General features: G+C 41.3%; 1 protein-coding gene across 4 annotated transcripts in view; it reads left to right on the forward strand.

The window, feature by feature from the left end:
* Pkhd1l1 (PKHD1 like 1) overlaps positions 1–10,377 on the forward strand; it is a 145,367-nt gene extending 134,990 nt beyond the window's left edge. For 3 of the 4 annotated variants that reach the window (XM_052161684.1, XM_052161686.1, XM_052161687.1), the window contains 4 exons: positions 1,788–1,934; positions 2,204–2,357; positions 4,129–4,385; positions 10,154–10,377. In XM_052161684.1, the coding sequence (XP_052017644.1) occupies positions 1,788–1,934; positions 2,204–2,357; positions 4,129–4,373 (546 nt within the window). In that variant the 3' untranslated portion in view covers positions 4,374–4,385; positions 10,154–10,377. The remainder of the gene's footprint in view (positions 1–1,787; positions 1,935–2,203; positions 2,358–4,128; positions 4,386–10,153) is intronic. The other variant, XR_007974021.1, reaches the window with a different exon arrangement.
* The last annotated feature ends 13,367 nt before the right edge of the window (positions 10,378–23,744 follow it).

Consider the following 23,744-nt stretch of genomic DNA (forward strand, 5'->3'; position numbering starts at 1 on the left):
GCTTCTATCTGTATCTATAGTTTCCTAGATTTTCTGTCTCCAGGACTGGGGCTCAGTTTGAATTTTCTTGATTGCTTCTCGTTCCATTTTCAGTTTTTGGACAGTTTTATTTACTTCCTTCACCTGTTTGTATATTCCTGCATTTCTTTAAGGGGCTTATTCATTTCCTCTTTAAACACCTCTATCATCCTTGATTGGATTTAAGGTCTTCTGAGTTAGGATATGCAGGGCTTGCTGTAGCAGGATAGCTGGGCTCTGGTGGTGCCATATTGCCCTGACTCTTGTTGATTGTGTTCTTACAATGCCCTTTAGCCATCTAGTTTTTCCTGGTGTTGGATGGATGATCCTGATGCCAGCAGGATTCCCTGGGAAGTCAGGGAGAGTGGTGGGTCAGGCAGTGTATGACAGGGGAGCCTACAATGACTGTGCCCCAGGCGGAAACTGACTGTCAAAGAATTGGTAGGAGAGGGTTACAAACTGGTTGTGCCTCCGTCCTACACAGGTCTCCCTGGGGAAGCAGGATACTTTGGGGGGTCTCACATAGCTCCTCAGGATGGCAGGGTGAGCCCAGAGCCAGACAATGGAGGTCAGGGGACTGCTCGTGTGCCACTAATCTCTGCTATTTTATCTTCTTCTAAATGGCATTTGTTTGCTTGTTGTTTTTTAAGAATTAAGATCCTCTTTATATTTCACAACAGACACTTAGATAGCATGTCTTTCTAATTTATTTTTATGGTCTAACTCAAATGGTAATAAGGTAGTTTAAGAAATAAAAACTTGGAAGTTGGGATAAGGCTCAATGAGTCAGAGTTCTTACAGTACAAGCATGTTTCTTAGGGTTTTTATTGCTGTGATAAAAAATGCCATGACCAAAACCAACTTGGGGGTGGGAATATGTTTTTCTCAATGTAAGGTTATATATAGTCTGTCATGAAGGGGAGTTGGGGGCAGGAACTCAAGGCAGAAACCTGGAGGCAGGAACTGAAACAGAGGTTATGGAGGAATGTCATTTACTGACTTGCTCTTCAGGTCTTCCTCAGCATGCTTCCTTATACAGCTCAAGGGCACTATCCGCAGTGGGTGGAGCTCTTCCATGTCAATCATTAATCAAGAAAATTCTTAACAAACATTCTTATGGGCCCATATTATGGTGGCATTTTCTCAACTGAAAATCCCTCCTCCCAAATGACTCTAGCTTGTGTCAGGTTGACATAAAACTAATGAATACATGTGGGGATCTGAATTTCAATCCCCATTCTTCACGTGTAAAGCTAGGTATGGTTAAGCATGCCTGTAGCCCAGGGTTGGACTAGGTGAGAAGACAGGAAGGTTATCATGGCTTGCTGACCAGGCTTAAACACGGGTTTAGGGAGAGACCTGGTCCCTAGTAGGTAAGGTAGAAAGTGTAGGGCAGGACATCCTACTACTCTACATCTTCCTTCCTTTACCCTTCTCTGACCTTTATAGGTGCATATGCCTATAGGAATATAGGCTACACATACATACATATATGCATGCATACATACATGCACACGCACATGCACACACACAGGGGCACATGATCTCTTGACTTCTAAAATTTAGCTTTTGCTAATTTTATGTGTATTTTGCTTTGAATACTTTAATGATCTCGCAGGTTTGATCTAAAGGAAATTTTACGATACTGTTGATTTTACATGTTGAATCTACTGTTTCAAATAAACTGAATACTGCATTTAGCCTGGCTGAACTTGCTGTGAAATGCAGCTGGTCCTGGAAAGACCACTTCCTTCCTCTGTCCATGCTAGGTGACTGCCCAGCCAGTTGAAAGGTCTGCATTTCCTGTTCACTACCTGGCGTTTGTGTCTTCGCTCTCAGTGTTTGCTCAGCCAATGGCAGCACAGCCAGGGCAGCCCTTTCCTCAGCAGCCCTCAGTAAAGGCAGTAGATCCTGAGGTAAGTTGTAGCTCTCATTTTCCTCGAGCTTTGGCTCTCTGGCAGCTTGAAAGCGGAAGTTGAACCAATACTTGTGAATCGCCTCTATTTACTGTCTCCCAAATGTTTCTTCAAAATAAATGTGCTTTGCTGTTCAAGACCTCTTCCTGTGAGGTTAGGATCTTATGTAGATTTTACATTTATAACAAACATTGACAAATAGTTTGTCTTTTTTGAAGAGCTAGGACAGGACTTTTGTTATAATTCTCCACTGCTATTTTTTTCTTGAGGGTAACTGTGTGTCAGTGGGAATTACATCACTGACTTTGAAGGCTATCCTAAAGGACTCCAATAACAACCAAGTTGGTGGCCTTAGTGGAAATACAACAATTCCATTTAGCACCTGTTGGGCCAACTATACAGACCTCACTCTTCACAGGACAGGTAAATATACTATATTACATTCTCATATATCTCCACAGTAATGTGCATTTTCCTTGAGTGGACAAAATAACTAAATTCTTTGGTCAATAAATTGTAAAAATCAGGATGCTATAGTCTGCTTTTTTAAAATATAGTCTCACTTATAAAACGTATTTAATATAAAAAATAAATTAAAATAGCAGTAGGAGAAATGTATTTATTTATTTATTTATTTATTTTACCAAAGAAAAATAACTTTTAATTTTGTTACTATTACTTATGGTTCATTTCGCATAAATATTAACTGTCAAATATGAGTCCCTTTAATGTTGGGCTTTCTTCGTTTTTTCCCATTAATTCATTTATTTATTCATTTTACATCCCAATTGCAGCCCCTCCCTCCTCTTCTCCAAGCCTTACCCTTTAACTTCCCTTTCCCCATCCCCCTTCCCCTTCTCCTCAGAGAATAAGATTCCCTCCATCCTGGTACCAAATTGCATTGGCACATTAAGCTGAATCAGAACTAGACACTTCCTCTTTACTGAGACCATACAAAGAATGCCAGCTAGGGGAAAGGGGGCCAAAGGCAGGCAACAGAGTCCAGGTCAGAGACAACCCCAGCTGCATCTGTTAAGAGGACTCACATTAAGACCAAACTTCAATCTCTGTGGGCCCCCATGGACCCAAGTTAGTTGTCTCATGTGGTGTCCTTGACCCCTATGGCTCAAGATGTGTAGGGATAAAAATGGAACAGAGATTAAGAGAATGGCCATCCAATGACTGGCCCAAATTGATGTCCACCCCATGGGAGATAGCCAACACTTAACACTATTAATGAAGTTCTGTCATGCTTGCAGACTGAAGCCTAGCATACCAGTCATCTCAGAGGCCGGAAAGGCTTCATGAAGCAGCTGATGGAAACAGGCACTGAGAAATTTAAATATAATTTGAGATTATATATAAAAAGACATCATGATTTGTATTCTCTTCTTGTCTGTTATTATTCCATAATGTATCACTAAATATTTAATAACAAAAATTAATATATGCCCTTTTCATTTAAGAATATGTACACTTGTGGTACTTTTTTGTTTTGTTTTGTTTTTTTGTTTTTTTCAAGACAGGGTTTCTCTGTGTAGCCCTGGCTGTCCTGGAACTCACTCTGTAGAACAGGCTGGCCTCAAACTCAGAAATCCTCCTGCCTCTGCCTCCCAGAGTGCTGGGATTACAGGTGTGCACCACCACCGCCTGGCACACTTGTGGTACTTTAATAATCTATGCAAGAATTCATAGTTGATCTAGGAAGTGGACTCTAGACTTTATGCAAGCTAATGAAAAGGAGAAAATATGGGCACATGTGGCCTTGAGTTCCACAAACCAGTTGCTGTAGAGAATCATAAGTGCGTTTCTTGTTGCTATGATAAACACCACTACCAAATGCAATGTAGGAGAGGAAAAGGTCCTTTTCAGCTTACGTGTCCAGATAATAACCCATCACTTAGGGAAGTCCAGCCAGGAGTCCAAATCAGGAACCTGGCTCTGAAGTCATGGAGGACAACTTCTCTTACTTACTTTCTCTCTGCTTGCTCTGGTGGCTTTTTGCACACCCCAGATCTTCCTGCCTAAGGAGAGCACTGCATCCCATGCCTGGGGTTAGATGCAGACTTAACTTCTGAGACCTTAATTCCTCTCTGTACTCAAACTATGTCACTTGGTTCCATTTATAAAAATACTTGGGAACTAACTGATCAAGAACAGAGGAGTCAACCACTACTATGTTTTTCACCCCTAGGAAAAAATTATAAAATTGAGTTTGTCCTGGATAATGCTGTTCATGTGGAATCTAGACCCTTCAGCCTGTCAGCACAAACTGTCCCTGGTGGCAGCGGAAGTAGCACCAGCAGTGGCAGCAGCAGCAGTGGCCACAGCAAAGCATCCTCTGTGGGGACACCTGTCCAGACACTAGCTCTCGTAGCAGGGTGTCTTGTAGGAAGAGTATTGCTCTTGGAAGTATTTATGGTGGCAGTTTTCATTTGAACACAACCAACGGTGAGTGCAGTTGCAGTTCATTTCACATGTAACTTTGTCTCCAGGTTCACAGGGAACAAACAGCAAGTATTTCCTGAACTCGGCACAACAATTGTGTCTGGCACCACTGTAGGTGCAAAGAGAAGTACAAGTTTAATAGCAGACAAGATAATTCTATGAAAATGATATTGCCGTTGTGTGTTGGAATACAAGAATGTGGGGGTAGAGAGATGCAGGCAATCTCAGAACTCTTCAAATGTTACAAAGGGCCAAGGAAGCTTGAGATGGCTTGTGTAACTAACCAGTTAACTAAGACATTCAGAAGTGTTCTGGTTTCTGCCACAGCAGAGTCAAGGACTCAGGTGATCTTTCTCTACCTCTTGGCTCTGTTCTACTTAGTAGTAACTCCACTGCTATCTGGGCTCTTCTTCCTAATCTTTGTGGCAAAGGTCCTGATATGCCTACATTCATGTTATACAATCCAGCAGCCAATGCAATACACAGACACTCTCCTCAACAGATCTTACAGCCAAGTCATTGAGCTGGATTGAGACACGTGCTTATCCATGAACCAGTAACTGTGGCCACGGGACTCTTATTGGCTTGGCTTGAGTACATCAAGTGGTGACCTGTTGAAAATGATGCTAGGCATAGCTGTGACAGGTAGACAGATAGTGAAGAAAAGGAAGTCTTTCTGATCTACAGTGCTTCTAAATGGTGTTGAACGTCACTCCTGAACAGTATGTGAAGCCCTGGAGTGCTGCATAAAATGTCTACAATTTATACAGAGAAGAAAAACGAGGAGCAGAGAGAGATGTGGGTGTAGGAAAGGGCCTATTTTCAACCAAATGTATTCAGCACTGAGTCCTCATATACCACTCCCCCACGCCTACCTCTTCTCAGTTACTGATAGCATCCTTTCCTGAACCCTTTGGTTCATATTTAGACTTCATTTTTTTCTGCTTGAACTCAATATCCATCTGATGAAGATCACCATCATAGGGCTCATATCTCCTCATGTTCAAAGTCTCCTCCTCTGTATTCTCCTCTTTTCAATCACCATATTGGCTTCTAGAAGCTTTTCTCATGAACTCATTCACTTTTGCCCTCTAAATTCTCATTAGGTTTCACTTTTCAAAGCACAAGAACACGTGGTGATAACAGTCTTGGGTCTCATTCCCAGAAAGAGAAGCTGAGGTGCCTATTTAACATATCAAAGCAGAACTGGCCTCTGGCTTCTCCCAGAGCCCCTCAGTCCTACCCTTGACAGGGAGTGACTGGGATAGTCAACCTTCTACTCTGAACTTTGCCATCCAAGACCTGGTCTTCCCCCTCCCTCAGAGGCTCTTCCCAACATAATCCAGACATTTTGGCCTCTCTCTTTCTTTTTCTCTTTCTTTCTGATGTCTCTCTCCATGCCTGCCTTATGCTGTCTCCTGTCTGCATGGCCTCGCCACATGACTTCCCGTGAGGTCACTGAACCCACCTGAGAGTTGCCAGCAAATAAATCTGCCTTTTTACTCACAATTCAGCCTGAGCTGGCTTGTTTTGTTGGCAGAGAAACCCTGTTAAACAATGACTGCCAAACCTCAGTCTACACAAAATGCAATCAAGACCAAAGACTCAGAAGAAGATCTCAGAAAATGGAAAAATCTTCCATGCTCGTGGATTGGCAGAATTAATATAGTTAAAATGGCCATCTTGCCAAAAGCAATATACAGATTCAATGCAATGCCCATCAAAATCCCAACTCAGTTCTTCACAGAGTTAGAAAAAGCAATTCTCAAATTTATCGGGAAAAACAAAAAACCCAGGATAGCTAAAACTATTCTCCACAGTAAAAGAACTTCTGGGGGAATTAGTATACCAGACCTCAAGCAATACTACAGAGCAATAGTATTAAAAACTGCATGGTATTGGCATAGGAACAGGCAAGTGGACCAATGGAATAGAATTGAAGACCCAGAAATGAATCCACACACCTATGGTCACTTGATCTTCGAGAAAGGAGCTGAAAACATCCAGTGGAAAAAAAATAGCCCTTTCAACAAATGGTGCTGGTTCAACTGGAGGTCAGCATGCAGGAGAATGCAAATTGATCCATTCTTATCTCCTTGTACTAAGCTCAACTCCAAGTGGATCAAGGACCTCCACATAAAACCAGTCACACTGAAACTAATAGAAAAGAAACTGGGGAAAACCCTTGAGGACATAGGCACAGGAGGAAAGTTCCTGAAGAGAACACCAATAGCTTATGCTCTAAGATCAAGAATTGACAAATGGAACCTCATAAAATTACAAAGTTTCTGTAAGGCAAAGGACACTATCAAAAGGACAAAATGGCAACCAACAAATTGGGAAAAGATCTTCACCAATCCTACATCTGATAGAGGGCTAATATCCAATACATACAAAGAACTCAAGAAGTTAGACCCCAGGGAACCAAATTACACTATTAAAAAAATGGGCTATAGACCTAAACAAAGAATTTTCACCTGAAGAAATGCGGATGGCCGAGAAGCAACTTAAGAAATGCTCAACATCATTAGTCATTAGGGAAATGCAAATCAAAACAACCCTGAGATTTCACCTCACACCAGTCAGAATGGCTAAGGTTAAAAACTCAGGAGACTCAGGTGTTGGTGAGGATGTGGAGAAAGAGGAACACTATTTCACTGCTGGTGGGATTGTAAGATGGTACAACCACTGTGGAAATCAGTCTGGCGGTTCCTAAGAAAACTGGACATGACACTTCCGGAGGACCCTGCTATACCTCTCCTGGGCATATACCCAGAGGATTCCCCAGATGCAATAAGGACACATGCTCCACTATGTTCATAGCAGCCTTATTTATAATAGCCAGAAGCTGGAAAGAACCTAGATATCCCTCAATGGAGGAATGTAAACAGAAAATGTGGTATATATATATACAAAGGAGTACTATTCAGCAATTAAAAACAATGAATTGATGAATTTTTTAGGCAAATGGATGGAACTAGAAAATATCATACTAAGCTAGGTAACGCAACTACAAAAGAATACACATGGAATGCAATCATTGATAAGTGGATATTAATTAGCACTGAAGCTCTGAATACTGAAGATACAATTAGCATATCAAATGATTCCCATGAAGAAGGAAGAAGAGGGCCCTAATCCTGGAAAGGCTTGATCCAGCATTGTAGGGGAGTATCAGGACAGAGAAAAGGGAGGGGGAAAGTTAGGAGAATGGATGGAGAGAAGAGGACTTATGGACATATGGGGAGGGGAGAACTAGGAAAGGGGAAAGCTTTTGGAATGTAAACAATGAATATAGAAAATAAAAATATAGAAAAGAAAAAAAAAGAAACAGTTTTAAAGACTGACTTCATGTTCTAAATTCCAAGGCTGGCAACTATATAGTTTAGACTTATAGTGCTAGACTTTTTAGCATGTGTAAGGGCTTGAGTTCAACCTCAGTACCAAAAATAAGCAATATGTAAATGAATTCATCCAGTCAACTCCACATGTAGACTATGTCCTTCTTCTTCGCAAGTCGTCCGACCTCTTTCAACATTCTCTAAGGTTGGCTCAAAATCTCTTTTCCCCAGTCAACTTCCCTTTTCCTTCCCATTCTGTGTAACATTTTCCCCAGTTCCTTGATCTCTTCATTCATATGCTTTTATATGCTTGCATCGAATTTACATTCAAAATATATTTTTCATTAAACTTTAAGCAGCCAGAAGAGTGGATACTGGGTACTGAAAATGCACTTGAAATGCATGGGTACTGAATGAAAATGCACTTGAATTGATATGCACTCTTCAGAGGGGAGTAAGCCCTCAGCTCTGACTTAGAATGGAAATATTACTGAGTCAGGGGCTTAAAGGGTTGACAGATATTAACCAATTTATGACTGATGTAAAATATGAAACCTTCTGATTGGGGCAGGTTAATGAAGAGGAAGTGTTAGTATCTACCTCCATCCCACAGTTACTTGGCAACAGTCGGGTAGGCCTGGCCTACTATAAAGGGGGCTACTCACCCCCTCCCTCTCTCTCTTATTCCTCTTATCTCTCTCTTATCTCTCTTACTCTCAGCTTCTCTCTTGCCCCTCTTGGGCTCTTCTCCCCTCCTCCCTGTCTCCACGTAATCATGGCCGGCCTCTACTCTCTACTCTCTCCCTCTCTCTGCCTTTCTCTGCCTCCACTACCCCCTTAACTACCATCCCATGTCCTGAATAAATTCTCTTCTATAATATGCCAGTGTGTGTCTAGTCCCTTGGTGGAAGGGATGCCTCGGCATGGGCCCACTGGGGCACCCCCCCCACACACACCGCTGTATATCATATCCTCTAACCTCTTTCTCTTTTTATGATCACAACAGGAAGTATTACATAAGCAACACTAATAAAGATGAAGAAAGACTGAAGCAGAAATTCAAACTATTGAAATATTCAAATAAAAATGTCAAGGCTGGATTTTAAACCAGGTGTAAAGGAAGCCAGGATAGGCAGTCACTGTGATGCTGTTTCTAGGAGTAGCAAAAGCAGGGGAGGCTGAAATCAAATCCGAGGGTATGACCTAGAGAGTTGTCTTCTCACAGCTAAATCACAAAGGGAGAAGGAAGTGGGGCTGAAGCAGAGGGAACACTGGTGGGTCTAGGTAAACAACACCAGGCAAGTTGCACAACTCAGCTTTATGGTTGATGTTCTATCTCCAGGATGTTAATAAAAGAACAGATTTTTTCAAAAAAATATTAATAGTACAACAAATACAACTTATAAGACCATTATAAGTTAATTGCATTAATGGTTAAGTGCATCTTGTGACTGGTAATCAAATGGCTTCATTTTCAATTATCTTTCAAAGTCATCTTAACTGTCCCTCACAATTTTTGACATTTTTACAATTAAAAAATATATATTTTCAATTCGTTTATATAGTTATTGAGTCTTTTCCATGACTTTAAAAGAAAAAAGTCAATGGCTTTCGATTTGCTATTAGATAATCATTTATAATTAACATAAAAGTTCAGCTCCCATAATGCATTGAAAACACTAGGTTTTTATGACTTTTCGTTGTGATTTAATACTTTACTTTTAAGAGAATCACCACACTCTACTAAATAAAATTGCAAACATCTACTGCTGTGCTTTATTTAAAAAAATAGGAAAGGAAGTATGTTTGGTGGAGGCATGGTATGGTGTGGGGGCAGGGGTGCCTCTGCAGTCCTGTGCTATGGCATCCCTTCCCCCTGAGGGACCAGCCATATGACAGTATAGTTGGAGTTTATTTAGGGCATGGGGAGGGGAACTGAGGGGGTTGTAGAAACAGAGAAAGAGAGAGAGAGAGAGAGAGAGAGAGAGAGAGAGAAGTAGAGGACAGTCATGTGCACACGGAGAGAAGGGGGAGGGGAATGGGGAGAGAAGGGAAAGAGGCTAAGGGAGCAAAAGGAGAAGGGAAGGGAAGAGAGCAGGAGATGAGGAAGGGCCAAGCAGCCCATTTTATAGTGAGTCGGGCACACATGGCTATTGCCAGGTAACTGTGGGGCGGAGTCTAAACTAAGTGCCAACATCTACAAAGACCACAAAAGATGATATATGTATTATAACTCTATATGCATTTTCACCAAGAAAGTATTATTGATTTTAATGAAAAATTTGTAAATTTTGAAATGATTGTGTATTACTTTAACTTTCCTAGCCAACCCATGAAATATTTTAAAGGTTAAAATTAATGATACATATTTTAACATATACAATACATCATTACTCCTCTTTTTAAAAATGTATGATTTTCATTTTTCAGGAAGAAACTGAAGTGCCCTGTGGAAGACCAGGCTGAAAAAGCAAAACAAAACAAACTGGAATACTACTGATGCATCAGCTACTTGGCTTCAGAAAAAGAAAAAGCCTACAGAGTTTTCAAGGAAATATTGCTAAAATATTTTTGTAATATTCGACATGTAATCATTACATTTAGTCAAAAAATTCAGGTTTCTACAAAATATAAAGTTTTTTTTTGATTCCTTATACTTGTATGTTCGTATTTCATTACAACTTACAGGAGTCTCAGATGTGGCAGCAGATACTCCACCTGCAGAACCCATCAAAGCAGAGAATCCTTTAAGAAGTTGAAGGAACCAGGCTTCTTAACTGATGCTAAAGCCGTTGATCCCAGTGTTGAGTCAGAGGGAGAACATCATAGGTGACTCCAAGGCACACTGGGTTACACAGTAAAACCATCACAAAAACAGGCCAACAAAAAGCAATCAAAATAATCAACCTTTTCTGCTGTTCTGTATACTTCATGAAGTTCTAGTTTCCAACAGGCTAAGTCATTGAACTTACTAGAAGTCTTGGTAGTAAGATTGTTCTAGCTTCATCAGGCTGAATGCCTGCCTTTCAGGTCTGCAGGTATTCTAGGAATTACAAAAGGAACGTGTACTTTCTTGGGGTCCCTAAAATGAGCTATCCAAACATATCTAAATTTAGTTTTAGCTCAGCCCTCATTCCCATTCAAAAAGGTTTCTGCTGAGTCTGTGCTCTGACTCTAGAGAGGAACTGAACAATCACAGTGACAACAAAACCTTGTTTTACAAGGTGATAAATTAGAGGATGCAGAAAGGCACAGATTAATACAGTTACCCAAAAGCTCTCATACTGTTAAAGTGTAACTTTTACTCGGGAGATTGTAAGGGGAATCATTAACTTGGTACAATGTGCAGTAATGGCATGACTTGGTACAATGTGCAGTAATGGCATGGTGGCCATACTTCTGGAAGGTCCACCTGGAGCTTTCCTAGTTGGAAAGTTCCTATTTGGGACTATTGATAGACTTCTAGAAACCCAAGCATTTGTCTCCTCTGAACCATCTCCCAGTGTATTCACCCTCTTGCCACTATTAGACATCCTAGGACATGAAAGAGAAGAGAGACAAGGCTGGGAAAGAGGCATCCTTCTGTCAGTGCACCCGAGGATATTTTCTTTGTTCTGTAGTCGTGGTGATGTACATTTAACCAGATATAAAAACACAAAATTTGACTAAGACAAAGTAAGTTCAAAGGGAGATCACCACACAAATATGTAACATATTTCAAAGTGAGTAGCCTAAAAGGATAAAGATTAAAGGAAGAATTTTTTTTCAAGATCAGATCTTCTGAGATGGTGAGGCTTAGAAGCCTTATTTCAAAACAGAAAGGGTAAGATCAGCTTCTAACTCCAAACCAAGAGAAAAGAACTTGCATTTGGCACACAGAAAACGTAATATGTGTTCCTGAGGTCCAGTCTATACATTGGAAAAAGATGTGGACCAAAAATGAAGGCTGTAGCAGGTTTCGGTAGTGAAGGGCAGAACTTATTCAGTACAACTCACAACGTCTGCTAGATACACAAGATGAGCTATGAACCTCTTTCTGTCTCTGTCTCTGTCTCTCTGTCTCTCTGTCTGTCTCTGTCTCTGTCTCTCTGTCTCTCTGTCTGTCTCTGTCTCTTTATCTCTCTGTCTCTCTGTCTGTCTCTCTCTGTCTCTCTGTCTCTCTGTCTCTGTCTGTCTCTATCTCTGTCTCTGTCTCTGTCTGTCTCTCTCTCTCAGACAGGTTGGTGAGGAAGAGTTCAACAATGAGAAACATTGTCTAGGAAGGCTGCCTAACAGGGAAGGTGACCAGAAAGGGAAGCAGGGAGAGGCCAATGGATGACTAGAAACAATACAGAAAGCTCAAGCCAACGGCCGGAGTAGAACTAGTCATAGCTCTGTGGGAACTGTAGGTAAGCGGGTCCCTGACAAGAAAGTTTAGAAACAATACATGAAAGCCTTGTGACAAACGCCTGCTGTGTCAGAGTGTGGCTGACACTTGGTCTTACACCACTGGGTAACTGAGCACTTTTGTAGCCCCTTCAGAGGTCCCTGACAGCCTGAGACACATCTGGCTAAGATGGGGTTGAGTAGGCCAAAGCACTAGTATTCCATGTGAGACTTCAGGTCAGGCTTTCTAAGGCAAGTCCGATTTACTTTTCATTTCATAATACTTCCTTTCTGTTAGAAAATTAAATCTCTAGATTTGTAATTTACTATCTCCAGGTAACACACACACACACAAAAATAAAGCTCACAAAATTGGTACCATATGTGTATCTTTTTCCACCTAAGTTTTAATTTCACCCACTAGAAATTTTTGGTCAGCTTTTTTTCTGGCAGGTATCTGCAGAAGTTTTATAATGTGATGCTTGGCAGTAAAGAAGAATTCTAAAACCTGTCTTCTTTGCCACAGACTGTTTTAAAAGCTACTGATTTAACTATTGTAGGCTTTCACGTTTGTTTTTTAAGAACTTGGTAGAATTGTCATACTACAATTCCATAGTAGATTATAATAGAAAAATCACAAATAACTACTTTTTTTTATATTTCCCCAGTTTTAAGGAATCCATTGCAGTACTTTATACATCTTCATTCATATAATAGTTCCCCTTTCTTTTAAATTCCTTGCTTTTAAATATTTTTTCTGACATTTTTGCTTTAGAAACTGATATTTTAATTATTAAAATAATTTTACATATTAGAATGGGGTGTTTTATTCAATTCACTGAGAAGAAAATTCACTCTGTGTGTGAGAGTGCATGCTTCTGGTGAGGATGTGGGAGGGCCTGTGTATATGTGTGTGTTTGTGTTTATGCACACCCATGCATGCATGTGTGTTCCTTGTTTTTGTTTCTGGTTTATGACTTAAAAGAGCAGCCAAAAAAATACAATTTCTGTTTCCAAGGCAGGTCACAATAATTCTGATCTTGCCCAATATCATTTGGACCAACTCGTTTGATAGTTAAGACTCTATCCCTCCTTCCATTTCAGATGGTCCTGTCCTTAGTTAAGAGGAAACAATCTGTACATGCCAGACTGGTTTTTGCATTAGATACAAGATGAAATGGCCAAAAAACAGCAACAACAAAACAAAACAAAAAATAAACAAAAAACCCAACAACCAATGAAACAAAAAAAACTTAAAACAAACAGGACTCAGAGAGGGCTCAGGAGCTTCTGGGTACTTAAACTTACAGAAGTTCCTGGATGATACAGGCTGAGAGAGAACGTGGAAACTCTCTGGACATTCTATACTGCAGCTCTCCAGTTCTGTCTCTTGTAATACCCCTTATAATAAAGGCATATATGTAGCCCTAAATTCTGTGAGCTACAGTCAAACCAATGAAGGGGTTGTGGTGATCTTGACTCACAGTCAATTAAACAGAAGCACAGATAAGACAACTCGAAGGATGGTGTGTACCCCTAACAGCTAAAAGGAAAGAAGCAGTTTGGGGACCAAGTCTTTACCCTGGGATCTGATTCTATATCCAGGCAAAGAGTGTCAGAACTCAATTAAGTTCTGAGCCCAAGCTGGTGTCTACTTGGTGTCTACTGAACTGATTGCTTACTTAGTGTCTAGAGAAACAAAAACTCTTCACATGTAGAGAAGAAAGTGATCTGTGTTCTGAACACATAGTTAAGAGAAACTGAGTCTGTATTTGTTGTTTTATATGAAGCACTGTTCTATCTAAGATCTGAAAAAAATCGTAATGCTATCACTTTCATATGTAATGGTCAGGCAATAGAAAGTGAGAGCATCTGCCTGCATTTTCTATATCAAGTAAAATATTTACATTTTGTAATATCGCGGGTGATCTTTTTTTTTTCTATATTCTTTGTTTACATTCCAAATGATTTCCCTTTTCCCGGTTCTCCCCTCCCCATAAGTCCCATAAGTGTTCTTCCCTCTACGAGTTCCCCAATCAACCCCCTCCCACTTCTTTGTCCTGATAATCCCCTACATTGCTGCATCAAGCCTTTCCAGGACCAGGGCCCTCTCCTTCCTTCTTCTTGGGAATCATTTGATATGTGAGTTGTGTCTTGGGTATTCAGAGCTTCTGGGCTAATATCCACTTATCAGTGACTGCAGTCCATGTGTGTTCTTTTGTGAATGAATTACCTCGCTTAGTATGATATTTTCCAGTTCCAACCATTTGCCTAAGAATTTAATGAATTCATTGTTTTTAATTGCTAAGTAGTAGTCCATTGTGTAAATATACCACATTTTCTGTATTCATTCACCTATCCGACAGAGGGCTAATATCCAATATACACAAAGAACTCAAGAAGTTAGACTCCAGAAAGCCAAACAACTATTTAAAAATGGGGTATAGGGCTAAACAAAGAATTTTCACCTGAAGAATTTTGAATGGCTGAGAAACACCTTAAGAAATGTTCAACATCATTAGTCATTAGGGAAATGCAAATCAAAACAACCCTGAGATTTCACCTCACACCAGTCAGAATAGCTAAGATTAAAAACTCAGGAGATAGCAGGTGTTGGCGAGGATGTGGAGAAAGAGGAACACTCCTCCACTGCTAATGGGATGGCAAGATGATACAACCACTCTGGAAATCAGTCTGGCGGATCCTCAGGAAACTGGGCATGACACTTCCGGAGGACCCTGTTATACCACTTCTGGGCATATACCCAGAGGATTCCCCGGCATGTAATAAGGACACATGCTCCACTATGTTCATATCAACCTGATTTATAATAGCGGTGATCGTTCTAAAACGTTTCTGTAGTCTCTGTGATGATGTGTGCACGGCTCCTCCTGCCCTTGTCTCCATCACCTTTCCTAGCACTGGAAGGAAGGGGTTTGTCTGTTTCTCACAGTTTGGGGAGGATGGGATAGTCCCTCACGCTGAGAAACCACGCTGAGAAACCTTTGCTCCTGAGGTGCCAGCCACATGTGAGTGATGAGTATAGTATAGAATAGAATGTATTCAGGGCCTGGGGAGGGGAGTTGAAGGGGTAGTAGAGACAGAGAGAGACAGACAGGGGGTGGAGAGAGAGGTGGGGGCAGACAGGGAGAAAAAGAGACAGAGACAGCGAGAGTGGACAGGAAGAGTCAGAAAGATTGGAGAGGAGTAGAGGCTAGCCATGAACATGTGGAGAGAGAGGGAGAGACAGGGATTGGGGCAGAAGGAACAGAGGGGCAAAAGGGTAAGAGCCAGAGAGCAAGAGAATAAGAGTGAGGAGAGGGCAGCTCCTTTAAAAGCACATCAGGCAGTCAAGGAAGGGTGGGGCACAGCCTAGAAGAAGTGCTAACACTAGTCCTCATCTTTCTTTGTAGTAATGAGTTTCTAAGTCCTTTGTAATACATTATAGACACAGAAATAACCTTATGACTTATTCCAAGAACTCCCCATAAGACATAACTCTCTGCCCTTCTTCCTGCTCTATTTTTGCTAAGGAATGGTGCCAGACACATTTTAATAAGTAGGACAAAGGCCAGTTATCACAGAAAACCCAGATCGTGGAAGTATGGTTGCTTTATCTTGTGAATACTACATTCTTTTAAATGTTTTTCTTATTTACACTTTGAGAATTTCACACATGGATACAATGTATGTTGGTCATACTCACACAATTCTTTCCTTCAAAATATCCAAACTCCCTCAATATGTCCCTTTTCCAACTTCATGTTTTCTTTCTTCCTCCTCCCCTTCCTGCTCCTCTCTTCCTCCTCCTCTACCTCTTCCTCCTCTTCTTTCTTCTTCTTTGTGAGAAAACTCTGTTAATTAAGTTTAAAGTCTGCCATTGACTCAGAGCCTTGTCTGAAGAATTCTAAGCCCCCACATCCGCCTCTACCTGAGGAGTGTCACATAACCTCAATTAGATTACAGGATCAATTTGCTTTCTCCTGATAAAACCTGTTCAACCAGTACCAGAGATTCCTGAAATGCTTCCCCATGCTAATGAAACATTTTGGTGCCTTAAGCCCTCAGTCAGTGACCTTAGCCCATCCTGGATGTGCCTATTCTCTGTCACCCAAAACTTTATAAGCCTTGAATCATCCTAAGTTGATCTGCCTCCTGATAGCTGGTCCGAGTGTAGTCATTCTTAGAGGGCTTCTGAACCCTCGCACATCATCTTTGCTCCCACTGCCCTCACAGACTGTATTGGGCAATGATCCATGAGAGCAGGGAGATCCAAACTTATTCTTTTTCTCCTCCTCCTCCTCCTCTTCCTCCTCCTTCACCTCCTCCTCCTCCTCCTCCTCCTCTTTCTTCTTCATCTTCATCTTGTCTATTCCCCACTGGTTCCAATTAATGCTAGCCATAGGCACACAGTTATATAGCCATCCACGGGAAAACAGTCAGCTTTCCAGTGACCACAACCCAAACAGCAAAAACAGAGATGACTCTCCTTTAGTGGCCATCAACTACTAACAGCACCTAAGCTTGAGCTGAAACCTGAGAGGCCAAACCTACTTGATCTTGGAACCAGCCTCCATCTTGAAAGAAAAAAAGTCTGAGAACTTGGCCTGCAGGAGAACCCATGGACCCCATGGCTAGTCCTTGCCCCACACCCCAGAGTTACTCCCTAGCTACTGCCTAGCAACAGTTAATCAAAGATTAGTCTGATTGTCTCAGATGTACTCTCAGACTATCTGTTCATGGTCTTGCCTCTTACAATAGTTATTCTATTAGATGCTTGCCAGGCTGTAGAACTCCTCACTTGCTCCCATTTGCTTTAAAATCCTGTCCTGCTGGGGGTTCAAGGCAGCTCCGCCTTCCTGCCCTGCTGTGTCAGGGTTGAGTTGGAGGAGAGCCTGAGCTTGTTGTAATAGAGACCCTAGTGCGATTGCATCGGAAACAGCTCCTTGGTGGTATTAGGGAGGTCAAGAATGCTTCCAGGCATAAGAAACCCATTTCCACTTATGCTGAGATTTTAAGTAGCTTATTTTATACAGGTTTTGTGTAAGTAACCACAGACACTGTGAATTTGTGTTCTAAACGCAACAGATATGTATGTCATCTCCAGGAGACAGCATTTCAGAGCTCTCTTCCCAATTCTTTGGTTCTTATTTTTTCGATGTTGATTCCTCCTCTATGATGGTTCCTGCACTTTGGGGATGGGTGTGGGGAATGTTGTCGATGATTCCTTTAGGGCAGAGCACTTTAAGTTACTAATTTTCAGTACTTTGACCAGGTATGAGTCTCTGCATTGACCATTGTCCACTGGGGAACAAAGCTGAAAGCAATACAGACCTGGGGGTATGAACATAAATATTTAGAAGGCAGCAAAAGAACATGTCAGTTATCGAATATAACAACAGTAGGTTCCTTCCTAGGGTCTATAACCTTTTGAGGGGTGAGATTTTGAGCAGATGTATAATACCAGGGCTGAATTTCTTCTTGTGGAGAAGGCCTGAAATACAATCAGAATATGATCGTTTACACTATAACAGACATTCTATTATTGCATCAGCAGGCACATCCTGCCTGGCAGGTCAGTCTTGCAGCCAATAGAGTCCAGAGATGGGTATTGATATCTTTTCTTCTCCACTGTTGTGATCAGGACCTTCTAGCACTATGAAACCTAGCCGCAGGAAGAAAGTTTCCTAGTCAATTCAAAATTGGTTTCAGGATGTTCAGCAACCAATGTGTAGGGCATTTTTAAAAATAGAAAAATATCTTTTGGTTATGATGGGCAACTATGAGAGAGAAAGGCTTTGTTGTATTGGGGACCTCTGGCTTACCTGTACCACCAAAGCACTGCTCTGCCATCAACAGGATGGTCAGCTCGCCTGCTCTCCTGTTTTCCAGCTGGCTTACCTATACCCTCTCCACCACTACTGTGCTGTCCAGGCAAGGTACAGGCCTGCTCTGCCGAATGCTGCAGCCAGTGAAGGGCCACTGCATGGCAGATGAGTGGCAGGTTCAGTTCTCCCATGCTTATGTCCTTGCGCCCCCTTACCTGTACTCCCTGCCAACAAAGCCTGCTTTCCTGAGTGCTGCAGCCAGTGAGAGGTAGGGCCAGCTCTCCAGACCATGGCACCAAGAGGGTGCAGGACTAATCCTGCACAGTCCCTGGACATCCATGTTCTTCAAGTATTGCTCAGACCAGAGATATCCCCATGGACTCTAGTGAGCCATGCACATCAACACAGACCACTTGACAGCACAGGGACTTCAAGGTGACCTCAGGAAGAAGGGCTGCCTACTCAAAACAGGGTGTTTCTTTCCTCCCTAGAGTCCCCAGTTTCATCTCAAATGCTCAAAGTGTTTTGCTTCACTTTTTCCCTCTCCCCTCCGTCCACCAACCCTGCACATTGAAACATGGAAGTGGCTCCTGTTAAAGGTGTGCCATGGTGCTGGTGAGCCTCTGGGTGATGTCTTCTGCCAGTATTGCAGGCCTCTGTGTGTCTGCAGCCTCCCAGAGCCATGTGACAGCAGGCAAGTCTCTGGGTGTTTGGATGTCTTTCCTTACCAGCTCAGCATGGCATGGCGTTAGGCAGGTCTCTTATGTCTTCCTGCTCCGGAGCTGCTCACCATGGTGGCAGGCAGAGTTCTCTATGTTTATAGCTCACCTTGCCGTGTGGCAAAGGGCATGTCTGTGGGTTTCTTTTCCACTGGTGCCCTGAGGCATGGGTCTGCTGGTCTCTGGATGTCTCCTGACTTTACTTTTAACCTCCACAGACTCCCGAAACTATAATGACTTCCAGGTCACTGACCCAGTTTAAGGAATGTCAGGGGAGCACGTTTTAATTAGTGATTGATGTGGGCGATCCCAGCCCTTGTGTGTATGACCACCCCTGGGCTGATGGTCTTGGTTTCTATTAGAAAGCAGGCTGAGCAAGTCATGGGGAGTAAGATAGTAAGCAGCATGCCTTCATGGCTTCTGCATCAGTTCCTATCTCTAGGTTCCTGCTCTGTCTGAATTCCTCTCCTGACTTCCTTCAACGATGAACTATGGAAGTAAAAGCATAAGCCAAATAAACCCTTTCCTCCACCAACTTGCTTATGGTATTGCTTTGTCATGTTGTTTCATGTTGCTTCATCATAGCCATAGTAACTCAAACTAAGGCATCATCCATTCTATCCAAAGCAGAAATACCTATACTTTGATCTGACCCAATCTCTGGTTGGTCAGGGAATTTTTATCTACAGAATTCACACTCATCAGTGGGCATTTTCAGCTTACTCTTGTGGGCTCCACACACCACAAATTTTTCCAGGGAAAGATACACTAGCATTTATTTATTCTGATTTCTCTCCCTACAGCAATTACATAAATTGTATAAAAGCAAAAAAGACCTGCCCACCAGAAGACATACAGTAGGTACCTGGATGTCTATTGTCCTATTCACGGGACCTGATATGTTAAGAAATTCTTGAATATGAACATGAAGCAATGATTAAATACTTAGGTAAAAGTTGTACGCCCATGAATGTTACTTGCCCATGAGTGTGACTTTATTAGAGAAGTTCCTCTAGGTTGAGGGTTATATGGGAATTTGGCATATAGTATATCCTTAAGTGGAAAGGAAACTTTCTAAGTAAATTAACTTATAGGCAGAATAACAAAAACTTTCCTAAACTGTATTTTTTAAAGATAAAACATACTTTCCAAATATTATGGAAATTGTACTTCAACCTGATTTATAGCCCTAATGTTTCAAATAACACTGTATAAAATTCACACTCAGTTTCAGAGCAACTAGCTACAGTTGCTATGGCAATGGGATCTGTGCCTATGAGCAGAGAAAATAATTCCTTTTCAGCAAGATATTTATGAGTATATCTGACTACATGACAAGAGCATTTTCACTATTTTTCAGAGCAATTTATGTATTTAGGCTGATGATCTTTTGTATATGTAAATTCTTCCTAAAAAGAGAAAATGCATGTCTTAAAATTTTTAGTATTTCTTGTATGATTATAATTTGCACTTAAACCTTACTGAGAAGAGGTTTAACTTCAATTATAATATTCATTATGTGAGATGAGTAGCTCTACCATAGTAAGTATATAGAACACCTAGACTCACATCTTTGACAAGATTGCTAATATAATAATTTCAAGAGCCAGAAGTGTGTGTCCAGAAGGAGGTTCAAAACAACAGTCAGAAATACACTCAGACTTTAAGTAGCAAGTATTAAGATAACACTTCCCAAATAGATTTGAAATGACAGACAGTGCTAACTGGATCTGTGTGCTTTAAAAAAGTCTAAATCATGAAGAAGGCTGCACCCAAGACATGTTTATAATAAGCATACAGCAAAGTACAGAGCTGACTTACAGGGCAAAAACAAAACTCAAAACAACATCAGGGGATGTTTCCTTGTGCTCAAACAATGGGCTGCAGGCAGAATGGATGGCCTTGGTGTGAATAATGTTATGAGTAGAAACCAAGTCTGAGGAGAAAAGAGAAGAGCTGCAGTGTCCCAGTTCTGAACTCTGCACTTGTACTGCCTTTAAAACAAAAGGCAGAGGATACTGGCCAGGGTTAATTTCAGGCTGCAGTTTCAACCCCTAATAATCCTGCTCCTTTTCTTTTTAAATAATACGGTACTGGCAAATATGGCCATTGAGATGACCGAAAAACTCCACCCTCTGTTTTCCTTGGTACCAGCCTTTCTAGTAGTGAGCTCAAGGTTTTACTGAATGTGACCATGATAGGCTTGTATGCCTGGAGTCTTTCACCGACTTTTACTGCTGGTTCCAACACATTTCCGCTCACCTCATGACACTTAGTTTACAAATAAATCCGTGAGGAAAAAATTATTAACCTAATATTGTAGATATAAAAACTGAAGCGTAACATTGTTGAAGGTCAGAGCTGTCATTCCCAGCCTGCTGTATATAGCTGAAAGCCATCACTGTAAGTTCACACTATTGTCAAGTTTGCAACCTTTGTCAAGTTTTAGGAAAAAAAAAAAAGCAAAAAAATGAACGAAATGTGTTATTTTTTCTACATTTCTACCCAGGCCCCTTCTGAAGAAATTTGGCTAATAGGAACAATTGCTCTTAGATCTCACGTCTTCCTGTATTAAGCAATAGATTATTGTTACTGTTTCTCCCATATAACAGGAGAAATGAAATACTCCATGGAAAGCTAATTTTCACTTAATAGCACTGAAGTTTTTAATTTAATTTAATTTAATTTTTTACTTATTCACTTTACATCCCACCCTCTCCTGGTCACCCCCCTCCAACAATCCTTCCCTCATCCCCAATTCCCTTCTCCTTTGAGCAGGTGGGGGTCCCCTAGGTATGCTCTCAACCCTGGCACTTTATGTCTCAGCAAGGTCAGGCATTTCCTTTGCCACTGAGGCCGCACAAGGCAGCGCTGCTAGTAGAACCTATCCCACGCACGGGCAACAGCTTTGGGGATAGCCCCAGTTCTGATCGGTCAGGACCCACATGAAGGCCAAACTGCACATCAGCTGCATATGCGTGGGAGGCCTAGATTCTGAACCGCCAACTGAAGAGCATATAGAAGGAGGTTGGTTTGGGGGTTTTGTTTTTGTTCTTTTAAGATGCTTTAAACTGTTGAGTTTGTTTATTAAACTCTTAACCCTAAATATTAGTTGTTAGGTTTCCGGCCCCAGAACAAAGAGCTAAGCGCCATATTTTACATGCTAAAACAGAACTGGCCTCCAGGTTCTTCCAGCATTCCTCAGTCCCTACATGACACCCTGCCCCCAACCCTGAGCTTTTCAGGTCGTTAGCGGGGCTGTCCTTCCTCCAGAGGCTCTTTGCTGTACGATCCAGACATGTTTGTTTATTCTTTTCTCTCCTCCACTCCCTCCTTTCTCTCTGCGCACATATTCCCTCTTTCTCTTTTCCCTCCCCTTGTCTCCCTTTCTATGGCAACTTCCTTGGTCTCCTTCCTTGGGGCCAGTGAACTCACCCTTCCAAGAGCAGCTTTCCAATAAATTGGCTCATTATAAACTTATCATTAGAGATCAAAAAGGTTTACATTTCCAGAATACTGAATTTATTATTTTAAAATAAAATTCTCTAGTATACAGACCAATAAAACAATCTACTAAAATTATCAACAAAAAAAAAAAATCTGTGCTTTCAAATATGCCTGCTCAGACTGTCATTTTATGCTATGAGCTACAAGCCTTTGTCTCAGGTGATCAGCATATAAATGTGAATTCATAATTTGGATTCAATCATGAACAGCTTGCTCATTAATAAAAATCTACTAACGTCCAAGTTTTATCAGTGTGACCAAAAAAAGCACCCTTTGGTGAAAATTCAGATACTGGGGTGGGTTAATGTGGAAGTATGGGACTCTTCCAACCTTTGTACAGGGTCAGTGCACCATGTCCAGCCACAGCTGAAGAACTTAAACAACGAAGATTCACCCAAAGGGAGCCTGAGTAAAATCAAAGGAAGCAGATCAGAAGCTTTAGAATGTTTTTATGTTTAAAATGCAAACTTTTTATGCACAGAACAGGCAGAAAGAGCTAGGCCCCATGGAGAAAGGTAATCCAGAAAAAGTCACTTACTGGCAGTAACGGTGATGGTGTTTTCTGATGGTAATTTTAATTTTATTTTAAATTCTTTTTTGTTCTTTCTACTTTACATCTGGTCATTCTCTTCTGCCCCGACACAAGATGTGGGCAATGGACAAGACTTAAAGTTGCATATTTCAAGAAGTGGTCCCCAGTGAGGGGTCCTGAAGTGTTGGCATGTAAGATCACCAATGAGATTTAAAAAATATCCTCTTACAGGTATTTTACAAGTGAATCTGGGTTGCAATATGCGGTTTTGTTGTCATCTTGGGATTCTCATTGCTGTGATGAAATATGACCAACGCATGTTCAGGAGGAAAGGGTTTATTTGACTTATGCTTTTATATTCCTAGTCCATCACTGAAGGAACTCAGGAGAGGAACTCAGACAGGGAAGGAACCTAGAGGCAGGAGCTGATGCAGAGACTGTAGACATGCTCATACTGGCAAGCGCCAAGCGACTTGCTCCTCCTGCTTCCTTAGAGCTGCCCCATGCACAATCTGGTGAGCCTGCCCACCTTAGCCACTAACAGAGTTCCTCTCAGCTTGCCTACAGCCCTGTTTTACAGAGGCATTTTCTCAATGAAATCGAGGCTCCCTCTCGGATGGCTCTGATGACTTTGATATAAATCTTGCCCGTACAGTTGCCTTCCTTTTGTCTCCTTTTGTAAAACAAGTCCCCAGCTGCCAGGATTTCTGTGGAAGTCTGTTCCTCCTTCGTTTTTTTCAAACTGAAAATGGTGAATTATAAAAAGATCATGAAAAGGAAAATCATCATGGGGCATAATAAATAATTTAAAACAAAGTTGTAACTCATCAAATTAAAAAAAATGCTCATATTGGGATTTGGGGAAATAAAAAATGGCAGAAATTATAGATTGTTGGAATTTGGATAGTACTAGATTGGATTATAGCTAGGATATCTGTTTAGGGAACTTTGGGAGATTTATTCATTCATTTATTTATTTGATATAGTGAGGTGTTGTTACTAAAAATATTGCAGTTTTATGATAGTTGAGTGGCTATTGTCTACAATTGCTTGATATATGCCTAGCTGCA

This window comes from Apodemus sylvaticus, chromosome 17 (assembly GCF_947179515.1).
Source record: "Apodemus sylvaticus chromosome 17, mApoSyl1.1, whole genome shotgun sequence".
Classification (NCBI taxonomy): Eukaryota; Metazoa; Chordata; class Mammalia; order Rodentia; family Muridae; genus Apodemus; species Apodemus sylvaticus.